This window comes from Aquarana catesbeiana, linkage group LG07 (genome assembly GCF_042186555.1).
Source record: "Aquarana catesbeiana isolate 2022-GZ linkage group LG07, ASM4218655v1, whole genome shotgun sequence".
Lineage (NCBI taxonomy): Eukaryota > Metazoa > Chordata > Amphibia > Anura > Ranidae > Aquarana > Aquarana catesbeiana.
This window is the reverse complement of record NC_133330.1, coordinates 102,522,181-102,543,380: the sequence shown is the minus strand read 5'-3', so window position 1 is coordinate 102,543,380 and position 21,200 is coordinate 102,522,181. Positions and strand designations below refer to the sequence as shown.

Below are 21,200 nucleotides of genomic sequence, written 5' to 3'. Positions count from 1 at the left end.
GCACTGTTTGTCTACCTCCTCGGGGAATTCATCTGGGTGTTGTTTCCCTTTCCTTCAAGGCCAACATTTATTTGAACCAGAGGGTAGGTAAAATACGATGGGCAAGAGTTTCAGTTTGTGCAGGACAGAGAGGTCCAAAAGGACAGACTCAGGAGCTTGTCAAATATGCTTATACTATATGTTATGTCATATATGGCCATAACAGTAACGACTGTGAGGTAAGGCTTAACAGTGACTTAAAACGGGCTTCCAGTCATTTGTCTACGAGATCTTTGAATACTGGGATGTCCTCTACAGAGGTGGTTAGGGTTTTGTTAAGAGAAGAAATGGCAGGGTCCACAATGGGAACAGACTATTTCTTAGTAAATGCCTCCTCCACAGGGTATTGTGTAAAGCATTTTAGAGGGGCAGACAGACAATTTATCAGAATTCAGCCAGTCCCCAGACCTTTGCACATTTAGACACAGGCTGCTCTAGTTCTAAACAAGTACACACTGCATCAATGAGAACCAAAAAGGTTTCCTTAAGCACAGGAAAGAGGTCAGTAGACTGAGCCCCCATAGGTTTAAGTTCTTCTAAGATGGAGAGATTTCAATTCTTGTCATCCTCAGCAGAAGACACAGACATAACTGTTTCAGAGACAGACTCAGGAGGAGAGATGTGAAGAGGGATATGTACGCTTGGGTGCTGAATTGGCTATCATGGAAGTTAATTTAAACTCTGTCATAGTAACAGTAAATTTTTCCCCAGATAAAGCAGAGGGGGAGCCAAGTGGACTAAGGAAGATACTAAGGAGCCTGGGGAATCAAGCAGGGAACCGATGAACAAGGTGTCAAGCTGGCCATACATTGTAGGTAGGCTGCAAAAAAAAAAAAAAAAACTGATTACTCCATCCAGGCCATACAGCAGGGACAAAAGGATCTACTGCTATGCTTGTAGTATTTTGACTGCTAGCCATCAATTTTCTGCCTGTTTTTTCAATTGAGGGATGTCGGGTGGGAGGTGACCAATATGGCCACCCAGTGGGCGAATTATGTGCTGTGTGTGGCCAGCTTAAGCAAGGCATACTGCAGGCCTCCCCGAGAGGGAAAGTATGTGGCCGTGACAATATCACTGCAAACAACAGGAAACCCGTACCTGATCCCAGTAATCAGCTTAAGCAATGGCAGAAAGGAAAAAAGGCGTGATGCATTTGCAGAAAGGTACATACAGGGAGCCCAGGCTCAAAAATGGCACAGAGACACTATTACAATGTGTCACAGTTCCCCTCCCAATCAGCATATGAAATTACACTGGCCCTGATACCCACTAAAAAGCCCAGAGGGGAAGAGGGAAGAAGGCCACAGCAGCTCCTATGCTCTTACTGCAGAAGTGGTCCACAAGGTGTCCCCACAAACAAGGCAGAGAACACAGCCCCCTCAGACACTCTTTTCCCCTCTGGCGGGTATACTCTACTAAGAGGGTCTTCAGGGACAGGCTTCCACCAGATGAGTGCAGAACAGCATCAAACCTGTAAAGCACTCTGTGGCTAATTGACACAGGTAATCGGGCAGCACTTCTAGCATGCATTGCCAAAGGTTGGCTAATCCTGGATAACTGCATATAGAAGTACTCTAGGATCCACAGAGATCATGTGACCGGATCAGAGCAGTCTGAAAATAGGTAAGTATATGCTTTTTTTTTTTTTTTTTAACACAGGTTAGTCAGTATAGGTGTTAGGAGGGGATATTTTTAAGGCAGCTAGTTAGGTATAAACTGGAATTCTCTTTAAATACTTACAAGGGTAAGGGCATACAAATGTAGTCCAAATGGGGAGTAAGCACATAGCAACAACCTCAAAAAACCCAAACAACAAATAAACAGGTCAAGAAGGTTTGATAACCACAGGGATCAGCCCATAACTGCACCTTAAGCCCGAAACTGGCGTCAGAAGAGGCCTAAACATCCACCTAGTAGAGCTTAACAAACCTGTGAACCTAAGTCAAGGTGGCGGCCTTACAATCCTTAGATACAGATGCCTGGTATGGAACAGCCCACAAAGCACTAACAGATCTGGCAGGGAAGGAAGGAACCGTATCCTTCAGACTGTAGACTTTATCAGTAACTTCCTCAGGAAGCACAAACAGGGATTCCGATTTCTGCAGTAGCAGAGACACAAATTCTCACAGCACACACTACCTCTAGACAGTGCAAAGATAATTCTTGGCTAGCTTGAAAGGCCATATCTTCTTAAGAAAAAACATTCCTGACTTAGACTACAGTAGGAATGAGACAGCACAGGTGCATATGGAGCCAGAGGCCATGCACACGCATTAGTGCTCCATTTCAAAGATACATTAGGTGCAGCGGTACCCCACTGGTGCCCATAAGATGCACAGAACACAGCCCTCCCCACTCTCTCCTTATTGATTTACTGGCTGTGTCTGACAGCAGCCAGTGGCGACAGAGACCCGTCAGAGCAGCCGCACATCACCAGATCGGGATCTGGCTCAGGAATATTAGGGGGGCTGCAAGGGAGCTGCGTATTGAAAGGTTTTTTAGCTTTATGCATAAAATGCATGAAGGTAAAAAAAACTTCAACCTTTACAACCACTTTAAAGCTAGATTTATGCAGACATATCAAGCATTGATAGCAGAATGGATTTGATTTAAATCACAATTTAAATCATGATTTAAATCACTAGTAAAAAGGCAAGATTTAAATCAACTTGATTTAAATCATCATTTTTAAGGTTGAATATAGTTTTTATTAAGATTTTTTAATGATACAAAAATAATACAAATGAAGTATTAGTAGAAAAAAAAGGGGGGAGGGTACAGAATACCAGTCAATATATAACACCGTAAGTTACAAATGTATGAATGCTTGAAACAGTTCTTTACCATATAAAACCCAACCATGCGGTGCCATCTGTCTTGGGGCCCTGCCTGGACTAAACAAATTATGTGCGAACTGTTGGGTGACGGGGGGGGTATGGGGAAGGAAAGAGTAAGAAGGGAGGGATGATATGGGAGGGGGGCTCAGCAGTAAGGGATTAACATCATTTTATTTGCCTGTAGATTAAGCTATATAACCGTGTCAAATCATTTTCACTAGTAATTGATAACTCTTCTGTGTCACCTTATTAAATATAGATGGGGCCTAATCCTCAAGTGGACACTCTATTGAGGAGGAGGTCCGAGGAGGAATGGTGAATCCATGGGTACCATAGTAGTTTATTCTTGTCCCAAGTATCTCCCATTTTTGCTTGCATCTCTTCCATAAGCATGGTATCATTAAGGGTATCAATCCATCTTGTGATAGGGGGGATGGTTTTGGTTCTCCAAAACTGAGAGATGGTATGGCGTGCTACGGACAAGAAGAACCAGAGAACGCTCTTCCTGTGGGAGCTGGTAGAGCCTGGTAATATGGATAAAAGGGCCATCTTGGGGGAGGGTACCAAAGATACATCATGTAAGTCATTGAAGATACCAAATACCTTGTGCCAAAAAGGGCGAACTTGGTCGCACTCTCACCAGATGTGGATATAGGAGCCTTATAGGAGCCTTTTCCTCCGTGACAGCGCCAGCACAGGTCGGACGCATCTGGGTACATCTACAGACCCAAGTCCTTGGACCATTTTTGAGTAAAATTGGGCAGTGAGTCATATGTATGGGATTGAATGTCTTTGTGGATCAGAGAAAGAGGGTGTTTAGAGGTCTGAGAGAGACTACACATATCTTCAAATGTCGTGAGTGGTCTGTGGACCTGTCCGGAGAGATGAAGCATTTTACTGTGTTGTGTCAGGGATAGCATGGAGAGCCAGTCAATCGCGGTGAAGGGTTGGGTGTCCTGTTGTGAGTGGAATTGGCCCGTGGAGGAGTGTACAAACCGCCTAGCTGTAGGCCATTGCTCTCTCGTATATGGGCCACACTGTCCTTGAGTTCTGTAGGCCAGGAGCGCTGGGTTATCAAATAGGGATGAAAGGGGACTAGGATCTGTGGATAGGGCAAAGGTGAGTTTGCCATTCCATGTGGATAGCGCTGATATTGTCAGAGGGGATATTCCGTCAATTGCTCGGAATGTAGCATTGTATCCCCATAGAAGAGCTCTAAGGTCCACCTGTGTCATGTCTTGTTCGATGATTGTGGATGGTTTGGTTAAGGGTCGTGGGAACCATTCTAGAAGTCTGGAAAATATGGCCGCCGAGTGATATAATTAAAAAGTCCGGGAGGCCGATGCCTCCTCGAATTTTGGGGGCACACAGGATTTTGTGTTTGAGTCGGGGGGGGGGGGGGTGGGGGGTGGTGTTGCCAAATAAACTTGACCGCCAGGGAGCGAAGCGTGAGGAAGAAAGCTTTGGGGAGGAGGATGGGCAATGTCTGGAATAAATAGAGTAATTTGGGGAGAATATCCATTTGGAGAACATTCATCCGCCCCAACCATGAGAGCTTGAGATGATGCCAGGATTCTAGGGATTAAATCATCATTTTTAAAGAGCAACTGTAATTTCTGTCCTGCAGCGGCTCCTCCTATGACCCGCTGTTGACTCACCGACAGGCCTATTCACTTTAATGGCACAACAAGGTGCCATTAAAGTGCCAGAAGGAACAACAAGGTGAGGGAAATGGTGGCAGCAGGTGAGTGGATGCCCGCTAGCAGGTGCTACCATAATAGATCTGAAATGACAGGTGCTCTTTAAATGTAAGGACTTATTCTTGCTGGTAGTTAGAATATTTAATAGTTGCAAACAAAATGAAGGTTTCCTATTTAGAATAATAAGATTTCAGGTTAGTAAAACAGCGATATCAGAACCGATTCAATCATACAGTTTGTAGAGTACACAGATTTGCAAAACAATGGGATAAAGTTATATTCCTGAACTTTGATTTATCTCATGGTTACTGTGAAATTGTGTGAATGCATCAATGCAGTGCATGTTATCTCAGCTTGCAGTGCTTGGATTCATTGAATGAGTTTACCAAAACTTAAATATTGCAGAATATACAGCCTCATGCTACATAAATAAGCTCAATTTCATGCTGAATAAACTAAATTATTGTTGTATCTCAAATAGTAAACTATCTTTAAATAGATTTTATTTTAATTAAATTTGATAAAAATCAAAAAAATAATAGATTTAAATAAAATAAAAAATCAAGATTTAAATTTTTTTTTTTTTTTTTTTAAATCATTGATTTATATCCACTCTAATTGAAAGTGTTTTGCATCTGCAAGATAGTATTGTACAGATTGACTACATGCATACAATCCAAAAGGTCTGAATTTTAACAGAACATCCTTGGATAATATATCATTTTTTTGTTTAATATGAATGCCTATCTTGATCTCTGATTTAATTCCCTCTATATTCAAGGCATCCACTTGATAGAGAAAACAGAAGTTTTGTATTATTCATTCTAAAACATATTTTGCCTTATTTATTTCTGTTTTTTGTTGCAGCTCTCATATATTAACTGGTTTCTGACAAAAGTATTATAGGCAGTGGTGTATTCAGGTTTTGTGCTGCCCTAGGCCTGACTAAACTCATGCACCCCTAATTTAAATACGACCGACCCTTCCTGTCAAGGACACACCCCTTCCTATTTAAGACACGCCCTGTCATCTGTAAACCACACCCCTTCCTCTTTAGGCTCCACCTTTTCTTTTTAGAGCTCTACCTCTTCCTCTCTATATTAGCACAAAAAAAAAAATCACACACCATTCACTCCATACTTGCATCAATCACTCCATCATGAAACTGAGATGATGATGTTTTTAATAACTTAGATAACTTTAATTAACCTAAAATTATAGCATGGAGCACTTTGCAGTACATTAAATGCCTCCGCCAATTAAATTACGTGCACCCGTTCTGGCCAGTCACTGGTCATTTTTTTGCTGTCCTCCTGCAAAGTGTCGACCTAGGCCTGGGCCCTGTTGTCCTAGGCCAGTGATGGTGAACCTTGGCACCCCTGATGTTTTGGAACTACATTCCCCATGATGCTCAAGCACTCTGCAGTGTAGTGGAGCATCATGGGAAATGTAGTTCCAAATCATCTGGGGTGCCAAGGTTCACCATCACTGGCCTAGGCTGACAGACAGCACTGTCCACAGTACCACCCTGTGAGGACAGACCAAAAGTACTTGTATTATGCACATACATTGGAAATGAAGGCATTTACATATTCTTAAGAAGCAATAAAAAACATGTACTCCACAACTTCTGAGGCTGCAGATACTGCAATGAAATTGATCTTCAGCCCATGTTCAGACTGATGCAGTGCGGGGAACCACAAGAGATTTGGAGAGGAATCGCACCGCATTCCTGTTCAAATCACATGTCGTTCTTTACAGTGCAATTTGAGCCCATTCATTTTGTATGGTTCAAATTGCACCGCACCCGCACAAAAAAGGTACATGCACCTTTTTTTGCCATGCTGAAATCAGACACCCATGCAGTCCAATTCAGCAAGTCGCACTGCGTTTTGTAAACAGCTTTTGTGGTGTCATTATTTTAACATAGATGCCTGCAGCAGTTTGCATGAACGGAGTGCGACACTGATGAGGTGTGGAAAATGCACAGAAATTGCTGCAAATCCTACAGTGGCAGCAATTGATGGGCACAGTGCTGCGTTTGATGGCACAGTAGCGGCAACTGATGGGCACAGTGCTGCGTTTGATGGCACAGTAGCGGCGGCAATTGATGGGCACAGTGCTGCGTTTGAGGGCACAGTGGTGGCAATTGATGGGCACAGTGCTGCGTTTGATGGCACATTGGTGGCAATTGATGGGCACAGTGCTGCATTTGATGGCACAGTAGCGGCAATTGATGGGCACAGTGGCTGCGTTTGAGGGGCACAGTGGTGGCAATTGATGGGCACAGTGGCTGCGTTTGAGGGCACAGTGGCTGCGTTTGATGGGCACAGTGGCTGCGTTTGAGGGCACAGTGGCTGCGTTTGAGGGCACAGTGGTGGCAATTGATGGGCACAGTGGTGGCAATTGATGGGCACAGTGGCTGCGTTTGAGGGCACAGTGGCTGCGTTTGAGGGCACAGTGGCTGCGTTTGAGGGCACAGTGGCTGCGTTTGAGGGCACAGTGGCTGCGTTTGAGGGCACAGTGGCTGCGTTTGAGGGCACAGTGGCTGCGTTTGAGGGCACAGTGGCTGCGTTGGAGGGCACAGTGGCTGCGTTTGAGGGCACAGTGGCTGCGTTTGATGGGCACAGTGGCTGCGTTTGAGGGCACAGTGGTGGCAATTGATGGGCACAGTGGTGGCAATTGATGGGCACAGTGGTGGCAATTGATGGGCACAGTGGCTGCGTTTGAGGGCACAGTGCTGCGTTTGAGGGCACAGTGGTTGCATTACTAAAGCTGACTGGGTATACAAGATGTTAAATTTGACTCCTGACACTCAATCCTTTTATATATATCCAGGACCTGGGCCGGGGATAATTCACTCGCTCTCATCCTTACCTGAGCTGTTCCCGCCGCTGTCCTCCTCTCGCTCCTCCTTCTCTGGGCTCTCTGGCAGTGGTTACAGAGAGCCCCGTCCCCGTCCGTCTCCCCGAGAACGTGTAATGCCGCGCGGAGGTGGGTAGGCGAAGCATTAGGCTCCGCCTCGCCCTCTGTCATTTAAGCTACTAGTAAGTGCATTGTGCACCACAGGTATTGGCCAGCCAGTGACACTGACGGTCACTCACGGTCCGTTGTATGGGGGCGGCAGTCGCTCCCCCCCCGCCAAGTACACGCCCGGCAAGTGCTGAGTTCAGTGCACAATTGCACATGACAATGATGACATAGCAAGGCAAGCTGCGGGAGGCTGTATATGTACGGGACTTGAGGAGTACAGGTGGGGGGGGGGTTTCGTGCGGGGGGGGGGGGCGGCAAAAAGCCGCCGCCCCCCCGCAAAGTGCCGCCCTAGGCCTAGGCCTTGTCGGCCTAGGCCAAGACACAGCTCTGATTATAGGAAGTGTATAAATTTCTATATGAAACAAATGCCAACAATGCTCAGAACTGTACTGTTTCACTTGCTAGCTGACTATAACCCACACAAAAATAAACATAACAATCTATTAGATTGTAAGCTCTTCTGAGCAGGGCCTTCTTAATCCTCTTGTATTTTATTGTATTATAACTGTGTTGTCTCCCTTATATTGTAAAGCGCTGCGTAAACTGTTGGGGCTATATAAATCCTGTATTATAATAATAACTGTCCCAGGTCTATAGGGAATTTTATATCAGGGATGAAAAAAATGGAGATAAAATAAAACAGAGGGGGAAAACTGCTAAATCAAAGATACTCTAATCAAAATCCAGATAACCACAAAAGAGGAAAGTTTATCACTTCCTTGGCAAAAACAGTCCCTATTTTAGGAGGATGATGAACATTGCTTCAGCTTAACCTCCCTGGCGGTATGATTCTTTCTGATTTTAGGTGCTGAAAGCGGTACAATTATTTTGCATGGAAATTTGGCGTTTTATATTGTAGGTCTGTAATTCTTAACAATAACACACTTAAATCTGTCCAAACAAGAGTCTAGTAGATATCCCGGGTATGATAAAGTTTGAAACACAAAAACATAAATTATAATATAATAAATACAAATAAATAATTAAAAAAAAAAAGAAATAAATAAAATAAATTTCCCCACGATTCACTATCGCTCAATTCTACAAGTGTTCTAATTTGCTATCGCTGTTTTATAGCTGGTCTAAAGCCACTTTTGACGTAAAGGGACACTTTTTGGTTGCTATGGACAATCTCCAGTTTCCAGGCAGAAAGAACAGTATATATAACATAAAACTGCATGCAGGGCATGGGCCAAAGCACTAGGGACAAAAGGGATGTGAAATAATTTCATACAGTACTGTAATCTGTTAGATTACAGTACTGTATGTGTTATGATTTTTACAATTTTTTGAATTTGCTGCCAGGCTCCGCCCCCGTGCGTCGCGACGCTCGCAGGGAACGGAGCCTGGCAAGGAGAGGCTTCGGGGGAGGACAGAGCCCACGGACACTGCGGGGGACATCGCAGGATCCCGGGGACAAGGTAAGTAAAGCCACACCAGGATCCTGCGATGTAATCCCGAGTGTGGCTCGGGGTTACCGCTAATGGTCCTGAATTTTAACCCCGAGCCACACTCGGGAAAACCGCCAGGGAGGCTACGAGTGTAACCAGTTTAATACAGTCAAAGCCACTAATGTGTTTCCTTTATTTTAAATACCGTAGTTGTCTTTAACATGTGTCAATATAATCTACAGGGATTTCACTCCCAAAACAAACTGCATCAAGCAAAATTATTGGCACATTTATAAAGCAGTTTGAAGCAACAATGATCATCATCTTAACTGGGTGATATGAAACATTGAGGAACTGCCAAACGCTTTTAATCTGAGGTTTTCAATTTTATAGAGTAACAACTTGGCTTATATAAGAATCTGAATATTAAGGCCCCTTTCACATGATAGGCCTGTTCAGATCCGCCTGTCCGTTTTTCAGGCGGATCCGAGCGGGCCACCCACTGACTTGTATGGGCAGGCAGATGTCTGCGGAGAGGTGTCCGCTGACACCTGCCTGCCATCCGGCCCAATAAGATCTGCTCAAAACAGACGTATGGCGATACGTTCGCCATCCGACCAGCGGATCGAATGAAAACGGACAGGCGGATCAGTTTTCGTACAATCTCCCATAGAGGACAGCGGGGCTCTGACAGGTCCATCCCTGCACAGCAAGCAGAGACAGACCTGTCATCCGCCGACTCAGCGGTGATCAACAGAGCAATCGGCCGCTGAGCTGGCGGAGTCCACTGAGTGGATTTGCCCCGTGTGAAAGGGGCCTTAGGCTTCATGTACACTGCTGCTGGTAAATGGACGTTTAGGAGCAGTTGGACGTTTTTTTCAGATGTCCCTGAACTCTCCTCTATGTTATCTTATCAGTACATGTACCAGTAGTTAATTTAGGTTTGTGCTGCCCTAGGCCTGACTAAACTTGTGCAACCCCTAATTTAAATATGACCCATCCCTTCCTGTCAAGGCCACACCCCTTGCTGTTTAACCACTTGACCACTGGGCACTTAAACCCCCTTAATAACCAGACCAATTTTCAGCTTTTGGTGCTCTCACATTTTGAATGACAATTACTCAGTCATGCAACACTGTATCTATATGAATTTTTTGTCCTTTTTTTCACACAAATAGAGCTTTCTTTTGGTGGTATTTAATCACCGCTGGGTTCTTTATTTTTTGCGCTATAAAAGAAAAAAGACCGAAAAATCTGTAAAAAAATTAATTTTTCTTCGTTTCTGTTATAAAATTTTGAAAATTAGTAATTTTTCTTCATATATTTTGGCCAAAATTTATACCGCTACATATCTTTGGTAAAAATAACCCAAATTAGTGTATATTATTTGGTCTTTGTGAAAGTTATAGCGTCCACAAGCTATGGTGCCAATATCTGAAAATTGATCACACCTGAAGTACTGACGGCCTATCTCATTTCTTGAGACCCTAACATGCCAGAAAAGTACAAATACCCCCCAAATTACCCCTTTTTGGAAAGAAGACATTCCAAGGTATTTAGAAAGATGCATGGTGAGTTTTTTGAAGTTGTCATTTTTTCCCACAATTCTTTGCAAAATCAAGTTTTTTTTTTTCTTTTTTTTTTTTTCACAAAATTGTCATATTAGCAGGTTATTTCTCACACACAGCATATGCATACCAGAAATTACACCCCAAAACACATTCTGCTATTACTCCTGAGTATGGCGATACCACATGTGTGAGACTTTTACACAGCGTGGCCACATACAGAGGCCCAACATGCATGGAGCGCCTTCAGGCATTCTGGAGCACCCATGCCAATTCTGACATTTCTCTCCTACATGTAAAAATCATCATTTATTTGCTAGAAAATTACATAGAACCCCAAAACATTATATATGTTTTTTTAGCAAAGACCCTAGAGAATACAATAGCGGTCATTGCAACTTTTTATCTCGCACGATATTTGCGCAGCAATTTTTCGAACGCGTTTTTTTTTGGAAAAAAAAATGTTTTTTGCTTTAAAAAAAAACAAAACAGTAAGGTTAGCCCAATGTTTTTGCATAATATGAAAGATGAAGTTACGCCGAGTAAATAGATACCTAACATGTCACCTTTCAAAATTGCACACGCTTGTGGAATGACGCCAAACTTCGCCACTTAAAAATCCCCATAGGCGACGCTTTAAAATTTTTTACTGGTTACAAATTTTGAGTTACAGAGGAGGTCTAGGGCCAAAATTATTGCTCTCGCTCTACCGATCGCAGCGATACCTCACATGTGTGGTTTGAACACCGTTTTCATATGTGGGCGGGACTTACGTATGCGTTTGCTTCTGCATGCGAGCACACGGACAGGGGCGCTTTAAAAAAATTTTTTTTTTTTTTTTATTGTTCATTTTACTTTATTTATTTTAGTTTGACACTTTTTTCCCAAAAAAAATTTTTTGATCACTTTTATTCCTATTACAAGGAATGTAAACATCCCTTGTAATAGGAATATGGCATGACAGGTCCTCTTTACAGTGAGATATGGGGTCAATAAGACCCCAAATCTCACCTCTAGGCTGTGCCTGAAATTAAAAAAAAAAAAAAAAAAAAAAAAGATCCTGGCATCGATCGTAGCGGTGAGTCGGTAGAAGCACCGGAGGGCGGCGGGAGGGGGGGACGTCCCCTCTCGCCTCCCGTAAGAACGATCAAGCAGTGGAACAGCCGCTATGATCGTTCTTATGGTGTAGGGAATCGCCGGCTGAAAAAGCTGATATCTGAATGATGCCTGTAGCTGCACCCATCATTCAGATATCCCCGCACAAAGTCAAGGACGTCGTATGACGGAAGGCCAGAAGTGGTTAAAACGCTTTTTTTTTTTTAACACAAAGTTGTCCATTTATACAATATTTATAACACATAGCATGTACATATCAAAAATGACACCCCAAAATAGATTCTCCTACTCCTCCTGAGTACGGCGATACCACATGTGTGAGACTTCCACAGCCTGGCCACATACAGAGGCTGAGTATGGCTGAGCATGGCTGGGTATGGCTGAGCATGGCCGAGTATGGCTGAGCATGGCTGGGTATTGCAGTGTATCGCCGAGTATGACTGGGTATGGCAGAGTATGGCTGAGCATGGCCGGGTATGGCTGAGCATGGCCGAGTATGGCTGAGCATGGCTGGGTATTGCAGTGTATCGCCGAGTATGACTGGGTATGGCAGAGTATGACTGGGTATCACCGAGTATTGCAGAGTATGGCTGGGTATTGCGGGGTATTGCAGAGTATTGCAGGTTATGGCAGAGTATTGCAGATTTTTGCGGGGTATTGCAGAGCATGGCTGGGTATGGCAGAGTATGGCTGGGTATCACTGAGTATTGCAGAGTATGGCTGGGTATCACTGAGTATTGCAGAGTATGGCTGGGTATCACTGAGTTTTGCAGAGTATGGCTGGGTATCACTGAGTATTGCAGAGTATGGCTGGGTATCACTGAGTATTGCAGAGTATGGCTGGGTATCACTGAGTATGGCTGGGTATCGCGGGGTATGGCAGAGTATTGCGGGATATTGCGGGGTATTGCAGGGTATGGCAGTGTATTGCGGGGTATTTCAGGGTATTGCAGGGTATAGCAGAGTATTGTGGGGTATTCCGGGGTATGGCAGAGTATTGCGGGGTATTCCAGGGTATGGCAGAGTATTGCGGGGTATTCCAGGGTATGGCAGAGTATTGCGGGGTATTCCAGGGTATGACAGAGTATTGCGGAGTATTGCGGAGTATGGCGGGGTATGGCGGAGTATGGCGGGGTATTGCAGGGTATGGCAGAGTATTGCGGAGTATGGCGGGGTATTGCAGGGTATGGCAGAGTATTGCGGGGTATTGCAGGGTATGGCAGAGTATTGCGGAGTATGGCGGGGTATTGCAGGGTATGGCAGAGTATTGCAGGGTATGGCAGAGTATTGCAGGGTATGGCAGAGTATTGCAGGGGTATTGCAGGGTATGGCAGAGTATTGCAGGGGTATTGCAGGGTATGGCAGAGTATTGCAGGGTATTGCAGGGTATGGCAGAGTATTGCAGGGGTATTGCAGGGTATGGCAGAGTATTGCAGGGGTATTGTGGGGCATACCAGAGTACTGTGGGGCATTGCAGAGGGCATTGCAGGGCATGCATAGTAGTGGGGATGGCTGAGCATGGATGGATGGATGGCTGGATGTCTCTGTGCAGCGCTATGGGCACTACACATGCAGCCCACAACGCTGCAGCCATCCATCCATCCCCCTCCCCGCTCACAGCGTACCGATCGGTACACAGAGGGGAGGAGAGGAACCGGCGTCATCAGATGACGCCGGTTTGTTTACATGTGATCGCTCCGTCATTTGACGGAGCGATCACATGGTAAACGGCCGCGATCAGCGGCCATTTACCGGGATCTGTGATGCGCCGGGTCCTCTGGACCCGGCGGTCACGGATGCTCTCGAGTGCGCGCCCTAGGGGGCGCGCGAGAGCAGAATTCTGGGAGGACGTCCCTGGACGTCCTCCCAGAGTTAAACAACCGCCCTGTAGCCGTCATTTGGCTATGGGCCGGTTGTTAAGCGGTTAAGACACACCCTGAAATTCTCGAGTGGGGACACTAGATCTGAGGGCCTGGGGGGGGGGGGGAATGGATTCCCTTAGTTTGCATAGATTTCCTCTTACTTCCTGTTTGGCTATGGGGCAGGAAGTGAAGGGAAATCTCTGCAATGGGACAGGAATGGTAAAAAATAAACTGACAGGGGCTATAACCCTCCCTTACTCTATCCAAAATGAAAAAAAAAAAAAAGTGTTGCCTATAGTTCTACTTTGAGCACAAATTTCTGAGTGGAGTTTAGAAGCATTTTTTGGAAAGCAAAAAAGGCTTTCAGGACAGATGTTTAGAGGCATTTGAAACGCCAAACACCTGTAATAGCTTGTAAACGCAGTAACTTGCGTTTAGCCGCGTTTTGTTTACAGGCGTTTTTAATTTTTAACAATTTAAAAAAAAACGCTTCTAAAACGCAAATGCGGCTATAGGTGGCATGTAAAACACAGGAAAACGGACGTTTTTAAATTTTGGTTACTATCTGTAAAGTTAAATCATTCAGGAGAGGTTGTAAAATGTCCCATGTACATTAAGCCTTAGTCTCCATCTGGCATATCTCGATTTCTGCCGGCTTACCTAAGAAAGATGTATATTCAACCCCTTATTTAGCTATGTTTACTTATCTTAGGAGAACACTTACAATGGAGTCAAGGAGTGAAAGGCCTTCTGAGGTCTAACTGCCGCCTGAACTAATGCTAATAAACACTTCTAGCTTCAAGGTAAACCGTACTGAACCGACAGTCCTATAGCTATTTACACTACTCCACTATAGTGCTCTGTTTTTTTAGGTGATTGTAAACGTTTTTTATTATAAACATGTCACACTGACTTGCTCTGTACAATGCTTTTGCACAGAGCAACCCCAATCCTCCTCTTTAGTGAGTGTCCCCAAAGGAAGCCGTTTCCTATGGAGGCACTCATGTGGGTTTCGATCCCAAGCCCACTGCCTGTGTCTAGAGACATAGACAGCACGGCTCACACCTGTCCCCCTTCACCACAGGAATTGATTACAAAAAGTTCAAAAGTCAGACATATTGAAAAGGACAAATGTATATAAAATGAAAAAAGTTTATAAAATCTCATAATTTGAGACAACCTCTGGATATGATGCTGAGCACGTGCACTCAACTTCCTTGGTCAACCATGGCGAGGCCTGTTCTGAGTGGAACCTGTCCTGTTAAACCGCTGTATGGTCCTGGCCACCATGCTGCAGCTCAGTTTCAGGGTCTAGGCAATCATCTTATAGCCTAGGCCATCTTTATGTAGAGCAACAATTCTTTTTTTCAGACCCTTTTTTCAGTTCAACATGCCATGAGGTGCCATGTTGAACTTCCAGTAACCGGTATGAAAGAGTAAGAGCAATAACACAAAATTTAACACACCTGCTCCCCATTCACACCTGAGACTTTGTAACACTAACGAGTCACATGACAGCGGGGAGGGAAAATGGCTAACTGTGCCCAATTTGGACATATTTACTTAGGAGTGTACTCACTTTTTTTGCCAGTGGTTTAGACATCAATGGCTGTGTGTTGAGTCATTTTGAGGGGACAGCAAATTTACAAAAGCTGTACACTCACTACTTTACATTGTAGCAAAGTGTCATTTCTTCAGTGTTGCCATATGAAAAGATATAATAAAATATTTCCGAAAATGTGAGGGGTTTACTCACTTTTGGGAGATACTGTATATTTATTGAACATCAAATGTGTATTTTTGTGCATTAATATGGTGTAGGCAAAGTGAGAGATGACTGACAATAGCTTTCATTTTGTTCAGGCATCATCTGCATCCAAGGCTCTTTTTTACTTTAAAGTGGAGTTCCGCCCCCCGCACGAAAAAATTAAGAGGCAACAGCCAAAGTATGTTTCCATCGGGTGCTGTCGCCTCCATAGCCGGTAACGGAAACCATTAGTGAAGCCTTGTGGCTTCACTGCCGGTTCCCTACTGTGCATGCGCGAAGCGCGCCACGCTTGCTAACTGACCCGGCGGCGGGGGAAGGAGGAGGAGAGTGGCCGAACTTCTGACGTACCTCACCGCGGCGAGGTCCGAAGGAGGTGGGAACAGGTACCTGTCAAAAACAGGTAGCTGCTCCCCCCGAAAGGTGCCAAATGTGTCACCAAAGGGGAGGGGGAGGAGACAGATAAGTGGAGCTTCCACTTTTGGATGGAACTCTGCTTTAAGGCTCAGTTCATGCTGCCACGACTTGGGATCCAACTTGTGAGACCCCAAGTTGTGTGACATGTGAAATCCCAATTTAATGTCTTAATTAGCACTACTGAAATTGCTCCGACTTTAGAAAAGGTTCCTGTATACTTCAATGCAACTTCTATCCGACTTGGGCCCATAGACTTTATTGGAAGTTGCCTCCAAGTCGGATCCTCATCTTAATTGATGTGATTTGGATCCGTCATTACAGGCATTCCCTGAAGTTGCTTCAAAGTCGTGCCAAAGTCACAGCAAGTCGCGCCAAAGTCGCCTGGCAAAGTAGCACTGTAAGTCTCCTGACTTTCAGGTTGTGTATTGTGAACCGAGTCTAAAGGTATTAGCAATTACATTTGATGTATTTAATACTGATTTATATTAAAACTAAACTTTCTGTGAGTCTCTTAGTGAATGTAATCAATCAGCATACTATATTCCACTTGTGGTTAGCAGGTGAAGGACATGGAGGAGGAGGGAAGAGGGGAGGGGAGTGTTATTTACCATGGTGTATACGCCAACATGTGCGACTCCTGGGCTGTACAGATAAGTAAAATAAGGAAATGAAGAGCTTAAAAGGGAATTGAAATATAAGCATACTCCATAGAGGACACCAACTGTTCTGCACAATCTCAAGCTGCAATGGGCGCACAAAGAAGATGGAAGGGACACCTGAAGGTAGGATCAACCAGGTATATTTCATTCTACACAAAACAAATGCTTTAGTGGCTTTGTGAGTACAAACACTCACTGTTATATAGCATGTAATGAGAGTGTTTCACAGTCTGGGTTTAATGACACTTAAAATTTTAGCACCAAATTTGAGTAGTTGCACTGCAAGTATACATTTCAAACATAGCCCTGTTTTTACAGCAATGGTCAGAGATACAGGGTGACCCTGTCCTACCTGTCCACGATTCTGGACTGTATATAGGACGACTGTATATAAAAATTCCATGCTTTGCCCATCACGCTGGGCATATCCCCAAAGGGGTCTTCTGGGCCCTGGACCTGTATAGCACCCTGTGGCTGACTCAATCCACTGCATCAAGTACCAAGGTGAACGCCAATGTAGGATCCAGGACTCAAAGTAACATTATAGGCTGTCCCCACAGTGTGGCGTCAAGGGTAGCGCTCCCAAGGTTTTACCAATCTGGATACTCTGCTTCAGTAAACGGTGAGGTGTTGACTGAACATTTTGAAAAATGATCAGAGATGATTTCTCTGCAAAGAAGAAGAAGAGGTCCACCGCCTTCAGACACTAGCACAAAACTGAGGATTCACAAAGTGGGGTAGGGTTATAGGGAAGGGGGTGTGTGCTCTCAAAAGCTTGCCAGTGTCCAGTCACCTGAAGGTACGCGTCTATAACCCTTGGTGTATGAATATGTTGCCTGTGTCCTATACTGTACAATTAACATGATGCATGTTGATCCTTTGAGAAATCCTGTAAGCTCCTAACTTCTCATGCACTGTGTGTGTGCTACAATGAATTATCAAGGAGACTTATCAGCCCTGCCAAGTTTTCCTCTATGAACTAAAAAAAGCCGCCCCCTTCTTTACACTATGGAGATAAGGAGTGCAGAAGCCATAGTCCAAATCAGTAGTAAGCATCCTAAGGTGACCATAGATACAGTACAGAGAGTCGTCACCCTTGGATAAAATCCTGTAAGCTCCTAACTTCACATGCACTGTGTGTGTGCTACAATGAATTATCAAGGAGTCTTAGCAGCCCTGCCAAGTTTTCCTCTATGAACTAAAAAAAGTCGCCCCCTTCTTTACACTATGGAGATAAGGAGTGCAGAAGCCATAGTCCAAATCAGTAGTAAGCATCCTAAGGTGAACATAGATACAGTACAAAGAGAGTTGTCACCCTTGGATGAAAAGTATGTCAATGGCAGGGTCACCTGTAGAAAACAAACTAAAAGAAAAGGAAGCTCAAAAAAGAAAACCACCCTAAGGGCTGGTAAGCCGCATCATTTTCCTTTATAACAATGTTTACTAAGGAGTCCCATTATTCATGTGACAGTTTGTAATCTTAGTATGAACAATAAAAACAAAATGCACAGTGAATTTTCTCTCACCTCAGCAATTCCATGTCATTGAAGTTATATTTTACTTTATAATCACCAATCCTGCGGGTACTTGCTTGGCCACCAATTACACCCGCCTGTTTTATCTTGGCTGTGTCCAACCCTAAAAGGTAAACCACAAAATTTGTGATCAGTACTGACACACTGAAAATGACATACAGAAAAATAATATTATAGCTACACGTTAAGTCCAAAGAAAATGTGTATTTGATTTCTAAAGCTTTTGGAACACCAAGAGGACTTATATACAGTTAGGTCCATATATAGTATCCCACAAAAGTGAGTACACCTCTCACATTTTTGTAAATATTTTATTATTTCTTTTCATGTGACAACACTGAAAAAATGACACTTTGCTACAATGTAAAGTGAGTGTACAACTTGTATAATAGTGTAAATTTGCTGTCCCCTCAAAATAACTTCACACAGCCATTAATGTCTAAACCGCTGGCAACAAACGTGCGTACATCCCTAAGTGAAAATGTCCAAATTGGGCCCAATTAGCCGTTTTCCCTCCTCTGTGTCATGTGACTCGTTAGTGTTACAAGGTTTCAGGTGTGAATGGGGAGCAGGTGTGTTAAATTTGGTGTGATCGTTCTCACTCTCTCAAACTGGTCACTGGAAGTTCAACATGTCACCTCATGGCTAAGAACTCTCTGAGGATCTGAAAAAAAGAATTGCTGCTTTACATAAAGATGGCCTAGGCTATAAGAAGATTGCCAAGACCCTGAAACTGAGCTGCAGCACGGTGGCCAAGACCATATAGCGGTTTAACAGGACAGGTTCCACTGAGAACAGGCCTCGCCATGGTCAACAAAAGAGGTTGAGTGCATGTGCTCAGCGTCATATCCAGAGGTTGTCTTTGGGAAATAGACGTATGATTGCTGCCAGCATTGTTGCAGAGGTTGATGGGGTGGGGGGCCAGGCTGTCAGTGCTTAGACCGTACACCACACACTGCATCAAATTGATCTGCATGGCTGTCATCCCAGAAGGAAGCCTCTTCCAAAGATGATGCACAAGAAAGCCCGCAAACAGTTTGCTGAAAACAAGCAGACTAAGGACATGGATTACTGGAACCATGTCCTGTGGTCTGATGAGACCAAGATAAACTTATTTGGTTCAGATGGTGTGAAGCGTGTGTGGCGGCAACCAGGTGAGGAGTACAAAGACAAGCGTGTCTTGACTACAGTTTAGCATGGTGGTGGGAGTGTCATGGTCTGGGGCTGCATGAGTGCTATCCGCACTGGGGAGCTACAGTTCATTGAGGGAACCATGTACTGTGACATACTGAAGCAGAGCATGATCCCCTCTCTCTTCGGAGACTGGGCCACAGGGCAGTATTCCAACATGGTAACGACCCCAAACACACCTCCAAGACGACCACTGCCTTGCTAAAGAAGCTGAGGGTAAAGGTGATGGACTGGCCAAGCATATCTCCAGACCTAAATCCTATTGCGCATCTGTGGGGCATCCTCAAATGGTAGGTAGAGGAGCGCAAGGTCTCTAATATCCACCAGCTCCGTGATATCATCATGGAGGAGTGGAAGAGGACTCCAGTGGCAACCTGTGAAGTTCTCGTGAACTCCATTCCCATAGGGGTTAAGGCGATGCTGGAAAATAATGATGGCCAGACAAAATATTGACACTTTTGGTCCCAATTTGTAAATTTTCACTTAGGGGTGTACTCACTTTTGTTGCCATCGGTTTAGGCATTAATGGTGTGTTGAGTTATTTTGAGGGGACAGCAAATTTACACTGTTAGGGGTGTGGCCTGGACATGGCTGAGTGAAGCTGCTTTTTCTCAGAGCTCCCGGCCTCAGCCTTTCCTTCCTGGCAAAAAGCACCATATAGATCAGTATGCAATCAGACAAAAAGCATAAAGACGAGAGCAGCAACCCGGGTGACCCGATCCAGCAAGTCCTCCGGTGACATACACCGTTATTTCAAACAAAAACAGAAGAATTCCCCCGGAGCCAGAGTGGCGGCAACACAAGACAGCTCACGCAGAGCTCCACCGGAGGCCCAGGAAGAGGACGAGTGGAACCATTCTCCTAACACCCCCACCTCTCCGGATCACTTCTTGGATACACCAAGGGCACTACAACCAGAAATGACAACCCCCTTACAAACATCCGAGATTTACCAGGTGGACCAAGACATTCGGACACTCTTACAAGCCCTCCCCACCAGAACGGGCATTGAAGCACTGACCCTCCACCTTGAGGAGACTCACCGTCAAGATATCCAAGAGGTGAGGGATGATGTATCCACCCTGGCAGATAGACTGACCATGGGAGAGGCATCTTTCTCCGTACTAGTAAACCGGGTAACGGAGCTGGAGCGATCGGAGCCACCGAAACAATCTGCAACTCTGGGGAATAAGTGCAAAGGCAGAAGACCTGGGGGAAACAGTCCTGGAGATCTTCCGCACCATCCTGGAGAAGTCAACTTGCTCAATCGAAATAGAGCGCATAGAGCTCTGGGTCCCAGATCAGCAGACCCGGGAAAGCCCCGAGACGTCGTGTGCAGGCTGCCACGTTACTCACAGAAGGATGCCATTTTGCGCAAAGCTTAGGATCAAGGTGATGTAGACCTAGAGGGAGCGCAAACCAAAATCCCGCCTGACCTCTCCAGGGTGACACTAAGGCGCAGAGCCCCGCTACGACCCGTCCTGGACCTTGCGAAGCAAAAGAGATTTACCCATCACTGGGGATATCCACTTGCGGTAACATTTAGAAAGGACGGGGTCGCCTTCACCCTGGAAACGCCGGCGGATCTCCCAGCGCTCTTCCGTTTCCTTGAAGCAGACCAGATACCAGTCCTGGATTGGCTCCAAATACTCCCACGTCCTGCCGGCAGATCAGGCCTCTCCACATACCAAAGCCCGGCGCAACCTCGCAAGCAGAGGAACAGGAGAAGACCCCGGGCTGCAGCAGGAGAGGAAAAGCGTGAGTAGGCTCTGAACCACAAACCCTGACAAACATTCCACCCCCCCATAGACCCACAGCTGCCAATATCCCAATATGGTGATGACACCACCAGGAACAAAATAACCCAGCCAGCCATGTGTGGGAGACATGTCGGCATCACTACAGTCCATGATCCTGCTGATCCACCCCCCCCCATACGGGGGGGTTGTCTATATCCCCGCACCTGAAAAGGTTAAACCCGGAGAGCAGTGCCTGCTCCTGAATCTCCCATCCAGCAAACAAAAGCCACCTAAGATCTGGTCAGTCCGCCGTACAGACCCGGGCAGCAACCCAAAATGACTATCGAG

At 45.1% G+C, this 21,200-nt stretch overlaps 1 protein-coding gene across 2 annotated transcripts in view; it reads right to left on the bottom strand.

Moving 5' to 3' along the window:
- The window catches only part of TAB1 (TGF-beta activated kinase 1 (MAP3K7) binding protein 1), a 228,151-nt gene that overhangs the window by 36,517 nt on the left and 170,434 nt on the right, over positions 1–21,200 (bottom strand). For both annotated transcript variants that reach the window (XM_073592549.1, XM_073592550.1), the window contains one exon: positions 17,914–18,025. In XM_073592549.1, coding sequence (XP_073448650.1) covers positions 17,914–18,025 — 112 coding nt within the window. The remainder of the gene's footprint in view (positions 1–17,913; positions 18,026–21,200) is intronic.